Source organism: Salvelinus namaycush, chromosome 6 (genome assembly GCF_016432855.1).
Source record: "Salvelinus namaycush isolate Seneca chromosome 6, SaNama_1.0, whole genome shotgun sequence".
Taxonomy (NCBI): Eukaryota; Metazoa; Chordata; class Actinopteri; order Salmoniformes; family Salmonidae; genus Salvelinus; species Salvelinus namaycush.
Genome location: NC_052312.1, coordinates 21109553 through 21128410, shown reverse-complemented (window position 1 = coordinate 21128410; position 18858 = coordinate 21109553). Strand labels below are relative to the sequence as shown.

Here is an 18858-nt window from a genome sequence, read left to right as displayed (position 1 = left end):
ACTCTGTTCTCTTACCTCTGGTCTCTCAGCTCCCACTCAGCTCAATCCAAGCTCTTCTCTGTCCTGGCACCCCAATAGTTGAACCTGCTTCCCCTTGAAGTTAGGACAGCAGAGTCCCTGCCCATCTTCCCGAAAACATCTGAACCCCTACCTCTTCAAAGAGCATCTTAAATAATCCCACAGCACCCCCCACCCCCTTCTCACCCCCCCACCCCAAAACAATAATACTTGTGAGCTAACACTTGCACTTGACTTTATCCCTCCTTACTAGCTCTGACTGCTGATAGCTACTTTATTCAGGAAACATTTATTTATTAGGACTGTGATATGTGGTTGTCCCCACCTAGCAATCTTAAAATGAATGCACTTACTGTAAATTGCTCTGGACAGAAGCGTCTGCTAAGTGACTTGAATGTAAATGTTTGTGTGTGAACCTGTATGTGGTCTGTGTGAATAATCTGGAAATCCCCCCCCCAGAGGTCATTGCACTTTGCCTGTTTTTGGTAGCGAACATACAAACTAACAGTCAGAAAGCCTGGAAATGAACCCACACTCAAACTTGTTTCCATCACATTTGAATATCTAACGGCAATGACGCTTGACATCCCTCACATTGTTCCATGACCAGTCTCTCTCCTTACTAAACGCCCACTGTCTGCCTGTCTGTCTGCATGCTTCTGATGATGCATATCCAGACGATAAACCAGCCCAGAACCAGACTGATTGATTGATCATGTCTCTGGGTATTTTAGGCTCCAGACTGCAGTGTGGTCGGCGTGGGGGAGAAGGTCCTCCTGTTTAGACACCAGCCTGGCTCAGAACACCTCCTCCACAGACTCACAGACCAGGATCCACTGCAGGACGGTGACCTCATAGAGGTCATCCTCTCAGGTCAGGCTGGGAGTTGTGTCCCAACTAGCATCCTATTCCGTTTTATAGTGCGCTACTTTTGACCGCGTGGTGAATCCTACTTACTGACGAGTTTAACGCCTCGATCAGACCCGACAGCGTCATCGGATTTTTGTACGCCAGAAGTACATTCATTTCCAAAGGAACGCTGCGTTTGCCTTGCAGCATTGCGGTGTGTTTCTGTGTTGTGGTGCATACGATTTCTCCAACGTATGCATCAAATTGCAAGCGTAGCCTTGACAGAACTAGTAGCAGAAAGGTGAATGTTGAACTTTTATTGCACACACATCCACACACATTTTGGATCATGAAAAGAGCTGGAACTGCAGCATTTATGACACAGCACTGATGCAATGACGCTGCCGGTCGGATCGAGGCGTTAGCGTCCTAGGTTAATGAGTCTATCGTGACGGACGATCTGCTCGTTCTGATCTCACTCAGGATCAGCTACTGTGACGGAGATGAAGATCCGCCCACACTCGCTGGCTGTCCAATCGTATCGCACCCCCACCTTCTGTCACCACTGTGGTGAGATGCTGTGGGGACTGATACGTCAAGGGTTAAAATGTGAAGGTAAGGAATTGGAGACAGCGGTACTTTTCTGTATATCCTATCTTTAATCACAGCGAGCAACTCCAGTATTTATTTAATGTTGAATTGGATTGAATTCTTAGTGGTATATGTCTTTGTACCTCAATCTATTCAGCAATTCTCCGATTCTGTCTCAATTATGTCTCATCTCTCTGTCTCTCTCCGTAGGTTGTGGGTTAGACTTCCATAAGCGCTGTGCGCTGCAGTTGCCGAGTGACTGTAGCCGCGCACGGCGTCGTGTGTGTGGCCCCAGCCTGTCCCTGTTCCCCCCCGGCAGGCCCCGGACGCACTCCCTCTCCACACCTGCAGGAGGCAGTCTAGAGGAGGTCAGAATGCTTAGAGATCCAGTGAGCATCAAAAGGATTGAGACAGTGACAAATGTTTTGTTGTTTTGGCTCTGTACTCCTGCACTTTGGATTTGAAAGGATACAATTGACTATGAGGTTAAAGTGCAGACTGTCAGCTTCAATTTGAGGGTATTTTCATCCATATCGGGTGAACCGTTTAGAAATGACAGCAGTTTTTGTACGTGGTCCCCTCATTTTTGGGGACCAAAAGTGTTGTGTATTGAAGTAGTCAAAAGTGTAATATTTGGTCCCATATTCCTAGCATGCAATGATTACATCACGCTTGTCTCTAGAAACATGTTGAATGCGTTTGCTGTTTGTTTTGAATGGGTTTCATATTATTTTGTGCCCAATAAATATGAACGGTACATTCATTTATATTTGTAAATAAGAATAGAATATGTCTCTAAACACTTCTACATTCATGTGGATGCTACCATGATTACGAATAGTCCTGAATGAATTGTGAATAATGATGAGTGAGAAAGTTAGACGCACAAATATCATACCCCCAAGACATGCTAACCTCCACCATTACAATAACAGGGGAGGTTAGCGTTTTGGAGTGGGTATGATATTTATGCCTCTAACTTTCTCACTCATCATTGTTCACGATTCATTCAGGGTTATCCGTAATCCTAGTAGCATCCACGTGAATGTAGAAGTGTTTAGAAACATACACTGCAGTGGCTGATGTCATAGACCTGCATGCGTTCTATTCTAATTCTATGTCAGCAACACTCATCGGGTATTCACATGGATACACCTATAACTATGTTACAGGGCAATATTGGGTGCTTCTAACAGCAACAGCAGGACCTGAAAATCTCTCTCTCTTTATCTCTTTTTCTTCCTTTCTTTTCCCTCTCTTTTTTCTTCTTCTCCCTCACCCCCTTCCTTCCTCTCTGCTCTCTTCCCCTCCACGTCTAGATCAGTATGTCCAAGCCCAGGTCCAGACCCCCGTCATGGACAGATCACCCGGTGTGGCTGGGGGTGGACCAGGGAAAGGACGGTGAGACAGGCAGGGCCAGGGTGCCCCACACCTTCCACATCCACAGCTACACCAAGCCTACCGTGTGCCAGCACTGCCGCCACCTCCTCAAAGGCCTCTTCCGCCAGGGCCTACAATGCTCCGGTGAGATGGGTCGGGGGGGAGGTCATAGTTCAGATAGGGTGTGTGGTTATGGGAGCAGCTGATAGATTTCAGGTTTTATTTTAGGGGGGGGGGGGTGCTTTCTCTAGTCGTACGTTTCTGGAGCGGGTATGTCGATCGCTTGGTCCGATTTCACATTTTGTGTTATTTCTGTGTCAGTCGTCTTGGTGTACTGAAGTTCACCTCTCTCTCTTTCTCACACTCCCTCTCTCTATCCCTCTCTCGCTTTCTCTCGCTCTCTCTTTCTCTCTCCAGACTGTAAGCTGAACTGCCATCGTCGCTGTGAGAGCTCCCTGGTCCCCGCTGACTGTCCTGGAGAGAGGAGGAACACCAATGAGGAAGGAGGTGAGAGACAAAGTCTCAGAGCGAGACAGGCCACTGAACTTGTTAACCGATGGAGTCCATGTCGAACGTGCTTCAAGGAAAAGTTAAAAACTCTATTTTTGATGTAAATGTCCGGACACTTGTTTAGCGATTGCCGTTTCTAAAAGGACATATTTGAGTGTTTTTGGAGCCTTTGTTAAGGTTTTTCTGTGCCCCTACAACTGCAGAACAAGCATGAGGAAGTATATTACTGGTGGGGTAAGTTTCTCAAAACCAATTGAAAGAAATCACAAAAAAAAGTGTCTGGACACTTCTATGACATTTACATCAAAAATAAAGATTTGTTTGAAAAAAAAGTGAAATTGTCCTTAAAATGATACATTCCATGTACATGCTTTGACAAGAGAGTAGAACTGCCACACTTCTCATTGACACAAACAGTGCCTTAGTAGCTTAATTTTGATGTAGGAAGTGTTGTGACTCAGACTCAGTGTCCAGTCTCGGCTACAAGAACGACACAGAGGATGATGAGGAGGATATGAGCTTGAGTATAACATCACTAGAAGACGATGACGACGAGCCGTCTACTGAGGTTCCATTTGCCGAGAACAAGGAAGTGGGACATCAGCCACCAATCATGTAAGAGATTCTTTTTTTTAAATGGCTATGATAGGATGGTAAAGTTCAGTATGTTTCCATTTTGAGTTTTGATAATAATAATTAATTTGAGTATGTAGTACATGAGTGTCTGTCATTGAAGTTGTAAAACAGTTCTCTCTTCTTTCCCTCCCACTCTCTCTCATCTCTCTCTTTCTCCTTCCTTACTTCTCTCGCTCTCTCTATATTACCCCTCTTATCGGTCCCTCTCTCTCTCTCTCTCTCTCTCTCTCTCTCTCTCTCTCTCTCTCTCTCTCTCTCTCTCTTTCTCTTTCTCTTTCTCTTTCTCTCTTTCTCTCTCTCTTTCTCCCTCCATCTCTTTCTCAGTCCATGTTTCAGTAGTTATATTCCTCTAATGAGGGTAGTCCAGTCAGTCCGTCACACTAAAAGACAGGCCAGTGGAGTACTGAGAGAGGGTTGGCTACTGCATCACACCAACACTGACACACTGGTGAGAACACATACACAGGCAGGCATGCAGGTATGCGCGCGCACACACACACACACACACGGAGAGAGAAAACACTCACACCATACTTTCTTATTGATTCTGTCAGAGGAAACGTCATTACTGGATATTGGACTGGAAGAGTATCACTCTGTACCAGAACGAGATCAACACCAAGTACTACAAGGTTGGTTCAATGGGGAAGAAAGATCCATCTATCATTCTAGCATTTACCATCCAAGGCCAGTCAGTCACCTCAACACTACAGTACTGACCTCTTGTGGCCAAATAGAACATCAACAAAATGTGTTTTTCTTCCTCCCTCCCTTCTCCCTTGTCTCTCACTCTTTCCCTCCCTTTTCTTCCCTTCTCCACACCCTCTCCTGTCTCCCTTCCTCTATCTTCATTCCTCCCTCCCTCTCTAGGAGATTCCTCTATCTGAGGTGCTGCAGGTACGAGGCCCCGCCCAGCTGTCTGTCCCCTTGTTGCCCGGCAACAGTGCCCACTCCTTCGAAGTGGTCACGGGCACACTGGTGTACTGTGTGTTGGCGGGCCGGGACGGACAGGCCTGGGAGACCGCCGTACGCCAGGCTCTGATGCCCGTGCTGAACAGCGGGCAGGTGGACAAACAGGGACAAGGTGAGTCGGAGAAGTAGCATGTTTGGACTGGGGTACTAGAGTATTGTTCAGAGATCGACCAATGACTGGCATCAGAGCCGAGTATTTAGAGAGTTTGGTCACTGCGGGTTCTGTCTGAACGTTCTGTGGGTGACCCGAACCCCAACTCACCTCCACGGTGTCCTGTGTCAGTGGGCCAAACTCCCTAAGGGCTCTGAGGGCCCTGCCACCGGATGGTCTCTCACATTGTTTTTCATAAAGGCTTTAAAGTAAAGTTGGCATCATCCTCATGCGTGTTAGACTTAGTTCCATGGTCATGTGCTATAACAATGGTGAGATTGACAATTGGTGCTTTTAATAAAGAGAGAACTCTTTCTGTTATAGACCATGAACCCCAGAGTGGAAAAAGCCCGGTAAGTGTGTGGGTTGGGGTGGCTGACGGATCTATATGTACGAGCTCTCGAGTCTCGTTGTCTGAAATGGATAGATGAGTGACTAACACTGTGTCTGTGTGTGTTGCGCGCATTTTGTGTTTATGTTGGCGTGGGCCTTTTTTATGTTTGTGTGTGTGTCATTCAGGATGTCAGCTCGGTCTATCAGATCTTCACTGATGAGGTGCTGGGTTCAGGACAGTTTGGAGTGGTGTATGGAGGTGGGTTTGACGTTTACACTGGAAGAAATACTTTCTCTACCGTTACCTGTTAGGCTCAATGAGCTTCTTCTCTTCTGATTTATATATAGGGTATTATCATTGTATTACTTGGCTAGCTGAGAGTCTACTCTCGTCCCCAGGCACCCACAGACAGTCTGGTCGGCCAGTGGCCGTCAAGGTCATCGACAAAACCCGTTTCCCTACCAAACAGGAGAGACAGTTGAGGAACGAGCAGGCAATTCTACAGGTGACGGTTCTGGATTTGTTTGTTTATGTTGCGTTTGTGTTACAGGGGAGGTAGAGTGTTTGAAATGAACATCCCGTTGTCATATTAGTTTCCCCCTTTCAATATGTGCGTATGTGTTCAGAATCTGTCCCACCTCGGTATAGTTCTACTGGAGGGCATGTTTGAGACCATGGAGCACGTATTCATCGTCATGGAGAAGCTCCATGGAGATATGCTGGAGATGATTCTGTCCAATGAGAAGGGCCGACTGCCAGAGCGCACCACACGTTTCTTGGTTACACAGGTACTGGTCACATAGCGGTAGGACACGGACTATTTCTTCAACAGTCTGCGGTGTTCAAATAGTGCCTCTAGAGGTGGAAAGTAGTGGCTTTTTAATAATACGTTTGATGCATACGTCAATATGTAAAATTCAGTTGATTTTGAATTCTTTGTTGACTCATAGACGTGTGTGTGTGTGTGTGTGTGTGTGTGTGTGTGTGTGTGTGTGTGTGTGGGGGGGGGTAGATTCTAGAGGCCCTGCGCTACCTGCACTTCAAACACATCGCTCACTGTGACCTGAAACCTGAGAATGTACTGCTGGCCTCCCCAGACTCTTTCCCTCAGGTCAGTGTGTGTGCATCAATTTGTCTGTGAAGACGGTCTACTTTGTAAAATAATCCTTCCATCAGACTTTACAGCGACTCCTCTCCCCTCAGGTAAAGCTGTGCGACTTTGGTTTTGCCCGCATCATCGGCGAGAAGTCGTTCCGCCGGTCGGTGGTGGGCACGCCGGCCTACCTGGCACCCGAGGTCATCAGTAGCCATGGTTACAACCGCTCGCTGGACATGTGGGCGGTGGGTGTGGTCCTGTACGTCAGCCTGAGCGGAACGTTCCCCTTCAACGAGGACGAGGACATCAGACAACAGATCACCAACGCTGCCTTCATGTACCCCCGCCTGCCCTGGTCTAACATCTCACTAGAGGGTACGTTTTTCCCCCCTGGTAGGACCAATGCAAGCAAAAGAGTCCCATAATGATCATCAGTGATCCACCACCATATTTTACAGCTGGTATGAGGTTATTTTCTGCTCATCCATATTTCTTTCAATGGTGAACCCACCACTGGTTTGCGTGGCCATAGAGCTCTACGGTTGTCTCATCTGACCAAAGCACCTGGTTCCAATCCAAGTGCCAATGCTGTTTTTAGCAAACTCCAGTCGTTTACATTTGTTGTTGCGCTTAAAAGGCTTTTTTCCCCCTAGCAACTCTTCCAAAGAGCCTATTGGAATGGAGGTGGTGTCTAATTGTAGTTTTGGAATCTTGGTGACCCCAAGATGCCACCAAGTTCTGTTATTCTCCAACTGTGGCCCTTGGACTTTTCTTTGCCTCAAGAACCATCTTCCTCACTATGCGTGGGGGAAAAGACACACATGCGTCCTTTACCAGGCAAGTTTACCACTGTTCCAGTGGTAAGTGGTATACTTTGTTTCCCTTTTTAGCTGTTTGTACCTGATTTATGAAGGTCAACAACCCTTTCTCTTTTCGTTTGTAAGTCCTTTGCCTTTCTCCATGGTGGTGGATGACAAATGGATTTACATGTGTTACCTCATTTTTTTTTATACCCCAGTGAAACAGGAAGCCATGGAAGACCACAATACGGTTCATTAAGTTTAGATGAACTTAAAGTTGGACGTTAATGCAGATTTCATTTTTGATAAGATTCTTAAGAAGTGCCAGTCATTTTGAGACCTGTCTTTTTGAGTTATAACAATTATTACTTGTTAAAGAAAATCTATTTTTTTCTGGGCAATTGTATTAGTAAAACATAATATAATTTTCAAATTGTTCTGAGCGTACAATATAACTCAGTATTTTTTAAATAATTTTTTGTTTATCTTTCTCAAGGATGCCAATAATTTTTGAAGTGACTATGTATCAATTTGACTTCATGACTCCTCAACCCCACTTCTCGGATGGGTATGGTGGCTCGCCCAGGAAGGTTGTTTCACAAAAGTGTCTCCCTCAAAAATATTAAGTAGGTCTGTACCCCCGCCTGCCTTGGGCTTACATCTCACTGGCGGGTAGGTTTTTACCCCCGCCTGCGCTGGGCTAACATCTCACTGGAGGGTAGATTTTTACCCCTGCCTGCTCTGGGCTAACATATCACTGGAGGGTAGGTCTTTACCCCCGCCTGCCCTGGGCTAACATATCACTGGAGGGTAGATTTTTACCCCTGCCTGCGCTGGGCTAACATCTCACTGGAGGGTAGGTCTGTACACCCGCCTGCCCTGGGCTAACATCAGGGGTTTCAAAAGTAACATTCCCCCTAGTGTTTTGTCTAAGGTGGGGTGCAGAAACCAATGAATCAGCATTCAAACATCATTTTATTTCCCTAGCCCTGGGCTAACGTTTTATTTGTTTGGAGGTAGAATCAGTCTCTCACGACGTTCTCTCTCTCTCTCTCTCTAGCGGTGAGTCTTATCAACAACCTGCTCCAGGTTGCAGTAAGATGTAGGTTCAGTGTGGGAAAAGCACTGGGGCACTCCTGGCTACAGGTAAAAGACCTCAACTTCTCCTAACAGAAACACTTCAAGGCTCAGACAAACCAATGATATTGACTGTTGAGATGTACTTAGCACCTCTTGTTGGCAGTTCACTTTTTGTTGTTCACATATCACAGACACACCACCGATGCAATAGTCAAAATACTCCAGACCACAAGGTGGCAGTAGCTTGTTTGGCTTGTCCCTGCTGTAGATAGCTAATGTTAGCCATCTAGCAAGATTCTCTAATAATGTTGCTAGCTAGTTATAATTTGTAGTAAGCCCTTGTTGATATGAGCCAGATGGCCACAACTAGATAACTAGCAACATTATAATTAAATCCCAATGGATTCGTTTTTGTTTTTAGTGAAGCAGCTGCCTCTAAGTCAGTGGAGAAGCTACATACAGTTGAAGTCGGAAGTTTACCTACACAGCCAAAAACATTTAAACTCAGTTTTTCATAATTCCTGACATTTAATCCTAGTAAATTTTCCCTGTTTTAGGTCAGTAAGGATCACCACTTTATTTTAAGAATGTTAAATGTCAGAATAATAGTAGAGAGAATGATTTATTTCAGCTTTTATTTCTTTCATCACATTCCCAGTGGGTCATAAGTTTACATACACTCAATTAGTATTTGGTAGCATTGCCTTTAAATTGTGTAACTTGGGTCAAACGTTTCGGGCAGCCTTCCACAAGCTTCCCACAATAAGTTGGGTGAATTTTGGCCCATTCCTCCTGACAGAGCTGGTGTAACTGAGTCAGGTTTGTAGGCCCCCTTGCTCACACACGCTTTTTCAGTTCACCCCAGAAATGTTACATGGGATTGAGGTCAGGGCTTTGTGATGGCCACTCCAATAGCTTGACTTTGTTGTCCTTAAACCATTTTGCTACAACTTTGGAAGTATGCTTGGGGTCATTGTCCATTTGGAAGACCCATTTGCGACCAAGCTTCAACTTCCTGACTGATGTCTTGAGATGTTGCTTCAATATATCCACATAATTTTCCTTCCTCATGAGGCCATCTATTTTGTGAAGTGCACCACTCTCTCCTGCAGCAAAGCACCCCCACGACATGATGCCGAGGCATGCAAGCCTCCCCCTTTTTTCTCCAAACATAACAATGGTCATTCTGGCCAAACAGTTCTATTTTTGTTTCATCAGACCAGAGGACATTTCTCCAAAAAGTACAATCTTTGTGCCCATGTGCAGTTGCAAACCGTAGTCTGGCTTTTTTTATGGCGGTTTTGGAGCAGTGGCGTCTTCCTTGCTGAGCGGACTTTCAGGTTATGTCGATATAGGACTCGTTTTACTGTGGATATAGAGCCTTTTGTACCTGTTTCCTCCAGCATCTTCACAAGGTCCTTTGCTGTTGTTCTGTGATTCATCCCAAGGATGAACCAGACTTTTCTGAGTTCTTGGCGAATTATGAATTATAAGTGAAATAATCTGTCTGTTAACAATTGTTGGAAAAATTACTTGTGTCATGCACAAAGTAGATGTCCTAACCGACTTGCCAAAACTATAGTTTGTTAACAGGAAATGTGTGGAGTGGTTGAAAAACGAGTTTTAATGACTCCAACCTAAGTGTATGTAAACTTCCGACTTCAACTGTATGTTGTGCTACTGGAAATAATGACGATGCTAACTGTTAAGCTAACGTTAGCTAGAATGCGAACTGGCGCTGGCAGAGTGGGATAGTGGAGAGTGAATTAAATGATTTATTATTCATCTTTCTAGATAGCTAGCTTAGTAGGGCATTTAGTGTTTTGTGCATTGTGCTGCACTTCGATTCATATAAAGTGTTTGTGACTGCATTGGTCAGTTAGCAAGCTAACGTTAATGCGCTAGTGCACATTATCAAGCCTAACAAAAAAAACTTATTCAAGCACAACACTCCTTAGCTAGATGTACAACAAATAATGTAATGCTTTATTGTCTTAGTTAGAACAATTCTGATGAAAAGGGAGAGGATTACACTGGTTGCCCTTTGGCTCTTTTTATTTTTTGATTTTCTTGTCACCTGTTGTCTCCCTGCCACGTGGAGGTTCGTGCTCTCTGATTGGCTTAAAGTCAAGTTGTCGGACAGGTTAGTAGAAATGACAGGTTTGTCGGCACCAGTATGCAGCAGGTAGCCCACGTCTTGTTCTAGCAAGAGAAGGAACGGCCTCTCACAGTGCTAAGCATAGCCGCGGGAAGTAGGGGTGCTGCAACACCCCCTGATAAATCACAATTTTTTAAATATCTTGTGTCTGACATCTTAGACAAACTGAAAACATCTCCGAGCAGTTCGTAAGGCGATAGGTATAGCCTATAACAAGTGAGAACGATCGTCAGTTTGTAACCCATTATGAATGGCCAGTCATTGACAAGCCATCTCTACATTTCACACTTCTATCTCTGTCTCTTTGTCCTTTTCTACTCTCCCTCTTCCCCCTAACCCGAGCTCCATTCCAGCTCAACACCAACCCTAGCCATAACCAAACCCGTCTAACTCTTAATCACAATCTTAACCCTCACCTTAACTCCCCAGGACTTCCAGTTGTGGTGTGACCTGAGGGAGTTTGAGAAGAGGATGGGCTGCAGGTACCTGACCCACGAGGGGGACGAGGACCGCTGGAGATGCCACGCACTGGAGAGGGGCCTGGTCTTCCCTTCTCACCTCACCTGGACCCCCGGGCACGATGACAGCCTGTGACCCTAGGCCCAAATGTCAAAGGTGAAGGGTCGGACAAGATGGCGTCTGGACTACTGGTGTGTTTCAGTGGTCATCAGCATACACAACTGTCTGGACGCTGTTAGTGGAAGGTGGAGTGGTGAGTCTGTTCTTATAGCAGTCTCGTATAAAAAGATCACCAGAAGAGATTACGACTCCGGATTCGGACGCAGTGACAATTCCTGGACTTTATGGTGCCCTAGTGATGCCAGCTGTTGTAGTGGTTATTATTTAATGCATGATCATATTAGGACTAATGTTTCAGGCCCTCTGTGCCCCAGAGGAGTAGTTTACCAGGATCACAAGGCAGGTTCTCTGTCCTTCTACAAAATGCATCCTTCTATGACCCTCCTCCACAGAGTCCAGACAAATTCACTCAGCCCCTCTATCCTGCGTTTGGGCGGTATTGGTACGATACTGAGATGTGTAAGCGGTGATAGAGGTGATGGTCTACATACACTATATATACAGAAGTATGTGGACACCCCTTCAAATTAGTGGATTCGGCTATTTCAGCCACACCCATTGCTGACAGGTGTATAAAATCGAGCACACAGCCATGCAATCTCCATAGACAAATATTGGCAGTAGAATAGCCTTACTGAAGAGCTCAGTGACTTTCAACATGGCACTGTCATAGGATGCCACCTTTCCAACAAGTCAGGTCATCAAATTTCTGCTCTTCTAGAGCTGCCCCAGTCAACTGTAAGTGCTGTTATTGTGAAGAAGAAACGTCTAGGAGCAACAACGGCTCAGCCGTCGAAGTGGTAGGCCACACAAGCTCACGGAACAGGACCGCCGAGTGTTGAAGCGCGTAACTGTCCTCAGTTGCAAAACTCACTACCGTGTTCCAAACTGCCTCTGGAAGCAACGTCAGCTCCCAGAGGCATGAAATGGGTTTCCATGGCCGAACATACACACACAAGCCTAAGATCACCATGCGCAATGCCAAGCGTCGGCTGGAGTGGTGTAAAGCTCGATGCGATTGGACTCTGGGGCAGTGGAAAGGCGTTCTCTGGAGTGATGAATCACTCTTCACCATCTGGCAGTCCGACATCCGAATCTGGGTTCGGCGGATATTAGGAGAACGCTACCTGTCCCAATGCATAGTGCCAACTGTACAGTTTGGTGGAGGAGGAATAATGGTCTGAGGCTGTTTTTCATGGCTAGGACCCTTGGTTCCAGTGAAGGGAAATCTTAACGCTACAGCATACAATGACATTCTAGATGATTCTGTCCTTCCAACTTTGTGGCAACAGTTTGGGGAAGGCCCTTTCCTGTTTTAGCATGACAATGCCCCCGTGCACAAAGCGAGGTCCATACAAAAATGATTTGTCAAGATCGGTGTGGAAGACTGGCCTGCACAGAGCCCTGACCTCAACCGTATCGAACAACTTTGGGATGAATTGGAACGCCGACTGCAAGGCAGGCCTAATCTAATCGCCCAACATCAGTGCCTGACCTCAGTAATGCTCTTGTGGCTTGATGGGAGCCCTGCAGCAATTTTCCAACATTTAGTGGAAAGCCTTCCCAGAAGAATGGAGTCTGTTATAGCAGCAAAGGGGGGGACCAACTCCATATTAATGCCCATGGTTTTGGAATGAGACGTTCGACAAGCAGGTGTCCACATACTTTTGGTCATGTAGTGTATGTGATGCTTTAACATTTTCCTGTGCATTTATTTTTCACAGTGATTGGATCATAAAACTGTCCACTTGAAGGCGCTGTTTGCCAAACAATAAACAGCATTGCTAAACTACTCAGTAACTTGCTTAATTTTCCTAGAAAATCTTTAGATAATGATGTATAGTGTTTAAGATCCACTATCTAGAGTGTAGAATAGATTAAAGTAATGCTACTGTTTAGGGGGTTTATAAAGGTTTTAAAAAGGTTTACATCTGTTCTCTCGCTCTCTCTCTCTCCCTCCTTCTCTATAACCCGCCCCTTAGGCAGATCCCATACTCCTCTCTCTGTCTGTCTTTGTCTGTCTCTTTTCTTTTTCTTTTTTTTCCCCCCTCCAAATTATATCTCTTCCTCCTTCCCTCTAACTCCACCCCTCCCACACTCTCCTCTGAGGAAACGAAACTGATCGGAGTCTATGGCCTTCTCTCATTTGGGCATAGAAATAGTACACACAGAACAGATCTACGGCTTCTTGGACTGGCTTTCAATGAGCATGACAGATCTATAACACACATTTCTTTGTGAATTTGGTTGGGTCGGAGGAAGGGAGAGAAGTTGGAGAGAGAAAAAGCGGGACAAATAAAGTAACAGGGTTGACCGTAACAGGGTTGACCGTAACAGGGTTGACCGTAACAGGGTTGACGACTTCATCTTAAATCAGCCATAAATCCCCTTGTGACAGGGGGATGGAATGTTGTTCTGTGCAACAGGGAATGGCAATTGAATGTAAGCTTCACAAAACTATATATAAAAAAAAAAATGTTTAAATATTTCTAGCCTGTCTATCTATGGGTAACACGGTTGACCTTTTCTACTCGAAGCGCTCAGATTTCCACCACTAAACACCAGAAAATGTCTCACTTGGTTTTACACTGTGATTTGACTATTCAATGTCTCTTTAAAATCTATATATTTTTTAAAAGGAATAGTTTCACCATATTAAAATGAGAGTTTAGTTCACATAACAGGGTTGACCTTAAAACCAGGGACAGGTTTAACTAATAACATGAAATGCATAATTATCTTCATAAATTACTTTGTCAAAGCAACAAAATAACTTTACAATGATGGTGAAAATTATGGGGTTAAGTAGCTTATAATCTTCCTGGAAGTCACAAAGGATGCACAGGGGAACATATATGTGGAATTTTGGCACTTTAGCATGTCTTTATTAATATTAAAGGGTACTCCATTTAATATAACATGCTTTTAAAATTCAATATTTGTGTGAAATTTCTACTTCTAATATCGAAAGGCACTCATTTTGTGGAACGACCCAGTTACTGCATTGAGGGCTGCTGGGATCAGGATGAACAGAGGGCCGTCTACAGCAACCCTCAGTGTAGACAGACATTCACTCCGAGGCCTGCTCTGAGGAAAAATAATATGTTGGCTGAGGTGGTGCAGAAACTGAAGAAGACAGGACTCCAGGCTGCTCTTCCACCTGCTCGTGTCATGCTGGACCTGGAGATGTAACCTGTGATTTCTGCACTGGGACCAGAAAGCAGAAAGCTCTCATGTCCTGTCTGGTGTCTGTCTGCGAGACTTTCCTCCAACCTCACTCTGAAATTCCTGGATTTAAGAAAGCATGAGCTGGTGAAAGCCTCCACATATGTGCAGGAGCAGATCTGCTCCAGCCATGACAGACTGCTGGAGGTTTACATGCATACTGATGAACAATGTATCTTTTATCTGTGTGTTATTTTTTATCTTAACAGGGATTTCCAGTGTCTTTTTGCAATGGAGTCCTGCATCTGACAATTACACAGCAATGCTATGGATGAACATAAAGGCCATGATGCAGTCAGCTGCAGCATAGAGGACTGAGGTAAAACAAGTCAAGCTAAAAGTTAAAGACATGCGTCGGAACTTTGGCGACGACTAAGTATTTTTTTAAACCTCCCGCTTTGGGTGGGATGTTTCAATGTGCATAATCTATGAGCATAATTACTGTTTTACCTCAATTAGCCACCGAATCTCTAGTTTGATAGCGACTGTTTTTCTGGAAGATTTGCTGCGCCACTTCAAATCAATTTGTATTTGTCACACACAGACCTTACCGTGAAATGCTTACTTACAAGCCCTTAACCAGCAATGCAGTTCAAGAAATAGAGTTAAGAAAATGTTGACAAAATAACCTAAAGTATAAAAAAATAACACAATAAAATAACAATACAGAGGCTATGTACAGGGGGTACCGGTACCGAGTCAATGTGCGGGGGTACAGCTTAGTCAAGCTAATTTGTACATAGGTAGGGGTAAAATGACTATGCATAGATAATAAACAGCGAGTAGTAGCAGTGTAAAAACAAGGGGGGATCAATGTAAATAATCCAGGTGGCCATTTTGATTAATTGTCCAGCAGTCTTATGGCTTGGGAGTAGAAGCTGTTAAGAAGCCTTTTGGACCTAGACTTGGCGCTCCGGTACCGCTTGCCGTGCGGTAGCAGAGAGAACAGTCCATGACTTCGGTGACTGGAGTCTTTGACAATTTTTGGGGCTTTCCTCTGACACTGCCTAGTATATATGTCCTGAATGGCAGGAAGCTTGGCCAAAGTGATGTACTGGGTGGTACGCACTACCCTCTGTAGTGCCTTACGGTCAGATGCCGAGCAGTTGCCATACCAGGTGGTGATGCAACCGGTCAGGATGCTCTCGATGGTGCAGCAGTGGAATTTTTTGAGGATCTGGGGACCCATGCCAAATCTTTTCAGTCTCCTGAGGGGAAAAAGGTGTTGTCGTGCCCTTTTTACGATATCTTGGTGTGTTTGGTCCAATATAGTTTGTTGGTGATGTGGAGACCAAGGAACTTTAAACTGTTGGTCCACTCCATTACAGCCCTGTCGATGTGAATGGGGGCATGTTCGGCCCTCCTTTTCCTGTAGTCCGCGATAATCTCCTTTGTCTTGCTCACGTTGAGGGAGAGGTAGTTGTCCTGGCACCACACTGCCAGGTCTCTGACCTCCGCCCATTTTCCCTACATTTTCAAATCAAATACATTTTTATTGATCACATGCAGATGTTAATGCGAGTGTAGCGAAGTTCTTGTGCTTCTAGTTCCGACAGTGCAGTAATATCTAACAAGTAATCTAACAAATTCACAACAACTATCTTATACACACAAATGTAAAGGGATGAATAAGAATATGTACATATAAATATATGGATGAGCGATGCAATAGATGGCAAGATGCAATAGATGGCATAGAATACAGTATATACATATGAGATGAGTAATGTAAGATATGTAGACATTATTGAAGTGAGTAGTGATACCTGTATTAAAGTGGCCAGAGATTTGAGTCTGCATGTTGGCAGCAGCCACTCTATGTTAGTGATGGCTATTTTAATAGTCTGATGGCCTTGAGATAGAAGCTGTTTTTTAGTCTCTCTGTCCCAGTTTTGATGCACCTGTACTGGCCTAGCCTTCTGGGTAGTAGCGGGGTGAACAGGTAGTGGCTCGGGTGGTTGATGTCCATGATGATCTTTTTGGCCTTCCTGTGACATCGGGTGCTGTAGGTGTCCTGGAGGGCAGGTAGTTTACCGCCAGTGATGCGTTGGGCAGACCGCACCACCCTCTGGAGAGCCCTGCGGTTGCGGGCGGTGCCAGGCGGTGATACAGCCCGACGGGATGCTCTCAATTGTGCATCTGTAAAAGTTTGTGAGGGTTTTAGGGATTAAGCCATATTTCTTCAGCCTCCTGAGGTTGTGAGTAATGTTGTGAGAAATGTCTGTGTGGGCGGAGAGAGAAACTAGAATGCCCCCTAAAATAAAAAGAGAATATAGGTGGGTTGGAAATAATTCTAAAAGGGGAAATATGGCTAAATATTTAGTTATCTACTTTAAAAAAGCCATAAGTTTATACATGTTCAATACGGTATGGTGATAGAAAAAATCCCTCTCTCTGTAAATGTGATTGTGTCTGTAGTGAAAACAGTGGATGTTTTACTGCCTCCAGAACCCAAGACCAGAGAAGAGTTCTTACAATGTGAGTCTCTTTATCACAGAGATGCATTCAATTGGTTTATCTAATTATGTGCACCACAACATGATGCTGCCACCCCTGTGCTTCACGGTTGGGATGATGTTCTTCGTCTTGCAAGCCTCCCCCTTTTCCCCCCAAACATAAAGATGTTCATTATGGCCAAACGGTTCTATTTTTGTTTCGTCAGACCAGAGGACATTTCTCCAAAAAGTACGATCTTTGTCCCCATGTGCAGTGGCAAACCGTAGTCTGGCTTTTTATGGCGGTTTTGGAGCAGTGGCTTCTTCCTTGCTGAGCGGCCTTTCAGGTTATGTCGATATAGGACTCATTTTACTGTGGATATAGATACTTTTGTACCGGTTTCCTCCAGCATCTTCAAGGTCCTTTGCTGTTGTTCTGGGAATGATTTGCACTTTTCGCACCAAAGTACGTTCATCTCTAGGAGACAGAATGCGTCTCCTTCCTGAGCGGTATGACGGCTGCGTGGTCCTATGGTGTTTATACTTGCATACTATTGTTTGTACAGATGAACATGGTACCTTCAGGCGTTTGGAAATTGCTCCCAAGGATGAACCAGACTTGTGGAGGTCTACAATTGTTTTTCTGAGGTCATGGCTGATTTCCTTTGATTTTCCCATGATGTCAAGCAAAGAGGCGCTGAGTTTGAAGGTAGGCCTTGAAATACATCCACAGGTACACCTCCAATTGACTCAAATGATGTCAATTAGCCTATCAGAAGCTTCTAAAGCCATGACATAATTTTCTGGAATTTTCCAAGCTGTTTAAAGGCACAGTCAACTTTCTGTGTGTGAACTTCTGACCCACTGAAATTGGGATACAGTGAATTATAAGTGAAATAATCTGTCTGTAAACAATTTTTGGAAAAATTGCTTGTTTTGCGCACAAAGTAGATGTCCTAACCGACTTGCCAAAACTATAGTTTGTTAAAACCTCTTGAGCCTATGGGGGCGCCATTTCGACTTTGTAAAAATGAGTTCCCAAATTAAACTGCCTCGTACTCAATTCTTGCTCGTACAATATGCATATTATTATTACTATTGGATAGAAAACACTCTCTAGTTTCTAAAACCGTTTGAATTATTTCTCTGAGTGAAACAGAACTCATTCTGCAGCACATTTCCTGTCAGGGAGTGAGATTTCAGAAATCGAGGTCCCTGTTCTGAGGTCAGTTTATAAGTCCCCATGTAAGCCATCGGGCTACATGCACTGCATACGTCTTCCTCTAGATGTCAGTAAGCGGGGAGAATTTGAATGGAGTGGATTGCGCAATCTGGGACCCTATATATAGACCGTGGAACGGAAGTACCGTCCTTTTCAACGGTGCGCCTGGCGCAAGAAGACATCACAATGGCGTCCTGCAAACGCTTTCGTTTTAGTAGTTCTATATCTCCGGTCATGTTTTTATTCGTTATAGGTGTTAAAGACATCATAAGGTAGTTAATTTAAACCGACTTATAGCAGTTTATTGCGATTTTCTGGGATTTCTTTGTCATGCGCTTTCACTATTTCGACAGGAGAAGAGGACATCTTTCAACCCAAAGACGATTGTTCTGGAGAAAGGACATCTTGCCCAAGATTCTGATGGAAGCTCAGCTAATAGTAAGCAGTCTTTATGCTGTTTCGTACTTATTCGTACTTATGTTGACAAATGTCAAATAATAATTCCGCCATGAATTATGGGGCGGTCTCGCTTTAGCGCACGCTGTATTGCGCAGTAACGTTAATTTTAAAAATCTAACACAGCGATTGCATTAAGAACTAATTTATCTTTCATTTGCTGTCCAACTTGTATTTTTTAGTCAAGTTTATGAATAGTTTTCGATTAGAATAGGTGCCTTTCACAAGATTTCTCCTGACATTTTCTTTGCAGCTTGGCTACTTTTGTCATTGTATAACCACGATTTGTGCCGCTAAATATGCACATTTTCGAACAAACTCTATATGCATTGTGTAATGTGATGTTATAGGACTGTCATCTGAAGA

General features: G+C 44.5%; 1 protein-coding gene across 1 annotated transcript; it reads left to right on the top strand.

The window, feature by feature from the left end:
• Nucleotides 1-1350: 1350 nt before the first annotated feature.
• LOC120049019 (serine/threonine-protein kinase D3-like) lies at nt 1351-11712 on the top strand. The gene is made up of 16 exons (XM_038995280.1): nt 1351-1482; nt 1669-1826; nt 2778-2982; nt 3256-3345; nt 3810-3963; nt 4309-4432; nt 4539-4616; nt 4855-5068; nt 5432-5460; nt 5627-5699; nt 5840-5946; nt 6068-6229; nt 6454-6552; nt 6645-6912; nt 8398-8483; nt 11005-11712. The coding sequence occupies exons 1-16, from the start codon at nt 1371-1373 to the stop codon at nt 11167-11169; spliced, it is 2124 nt and encodes a 707-aa protein (XP_038851208.1). The 5' UTR covers nt 1351-1370; the 3' UTR covers nt 11170-11712.
• Nucleotides 11713-18858: the final 7146 nt, after the last annotated feature.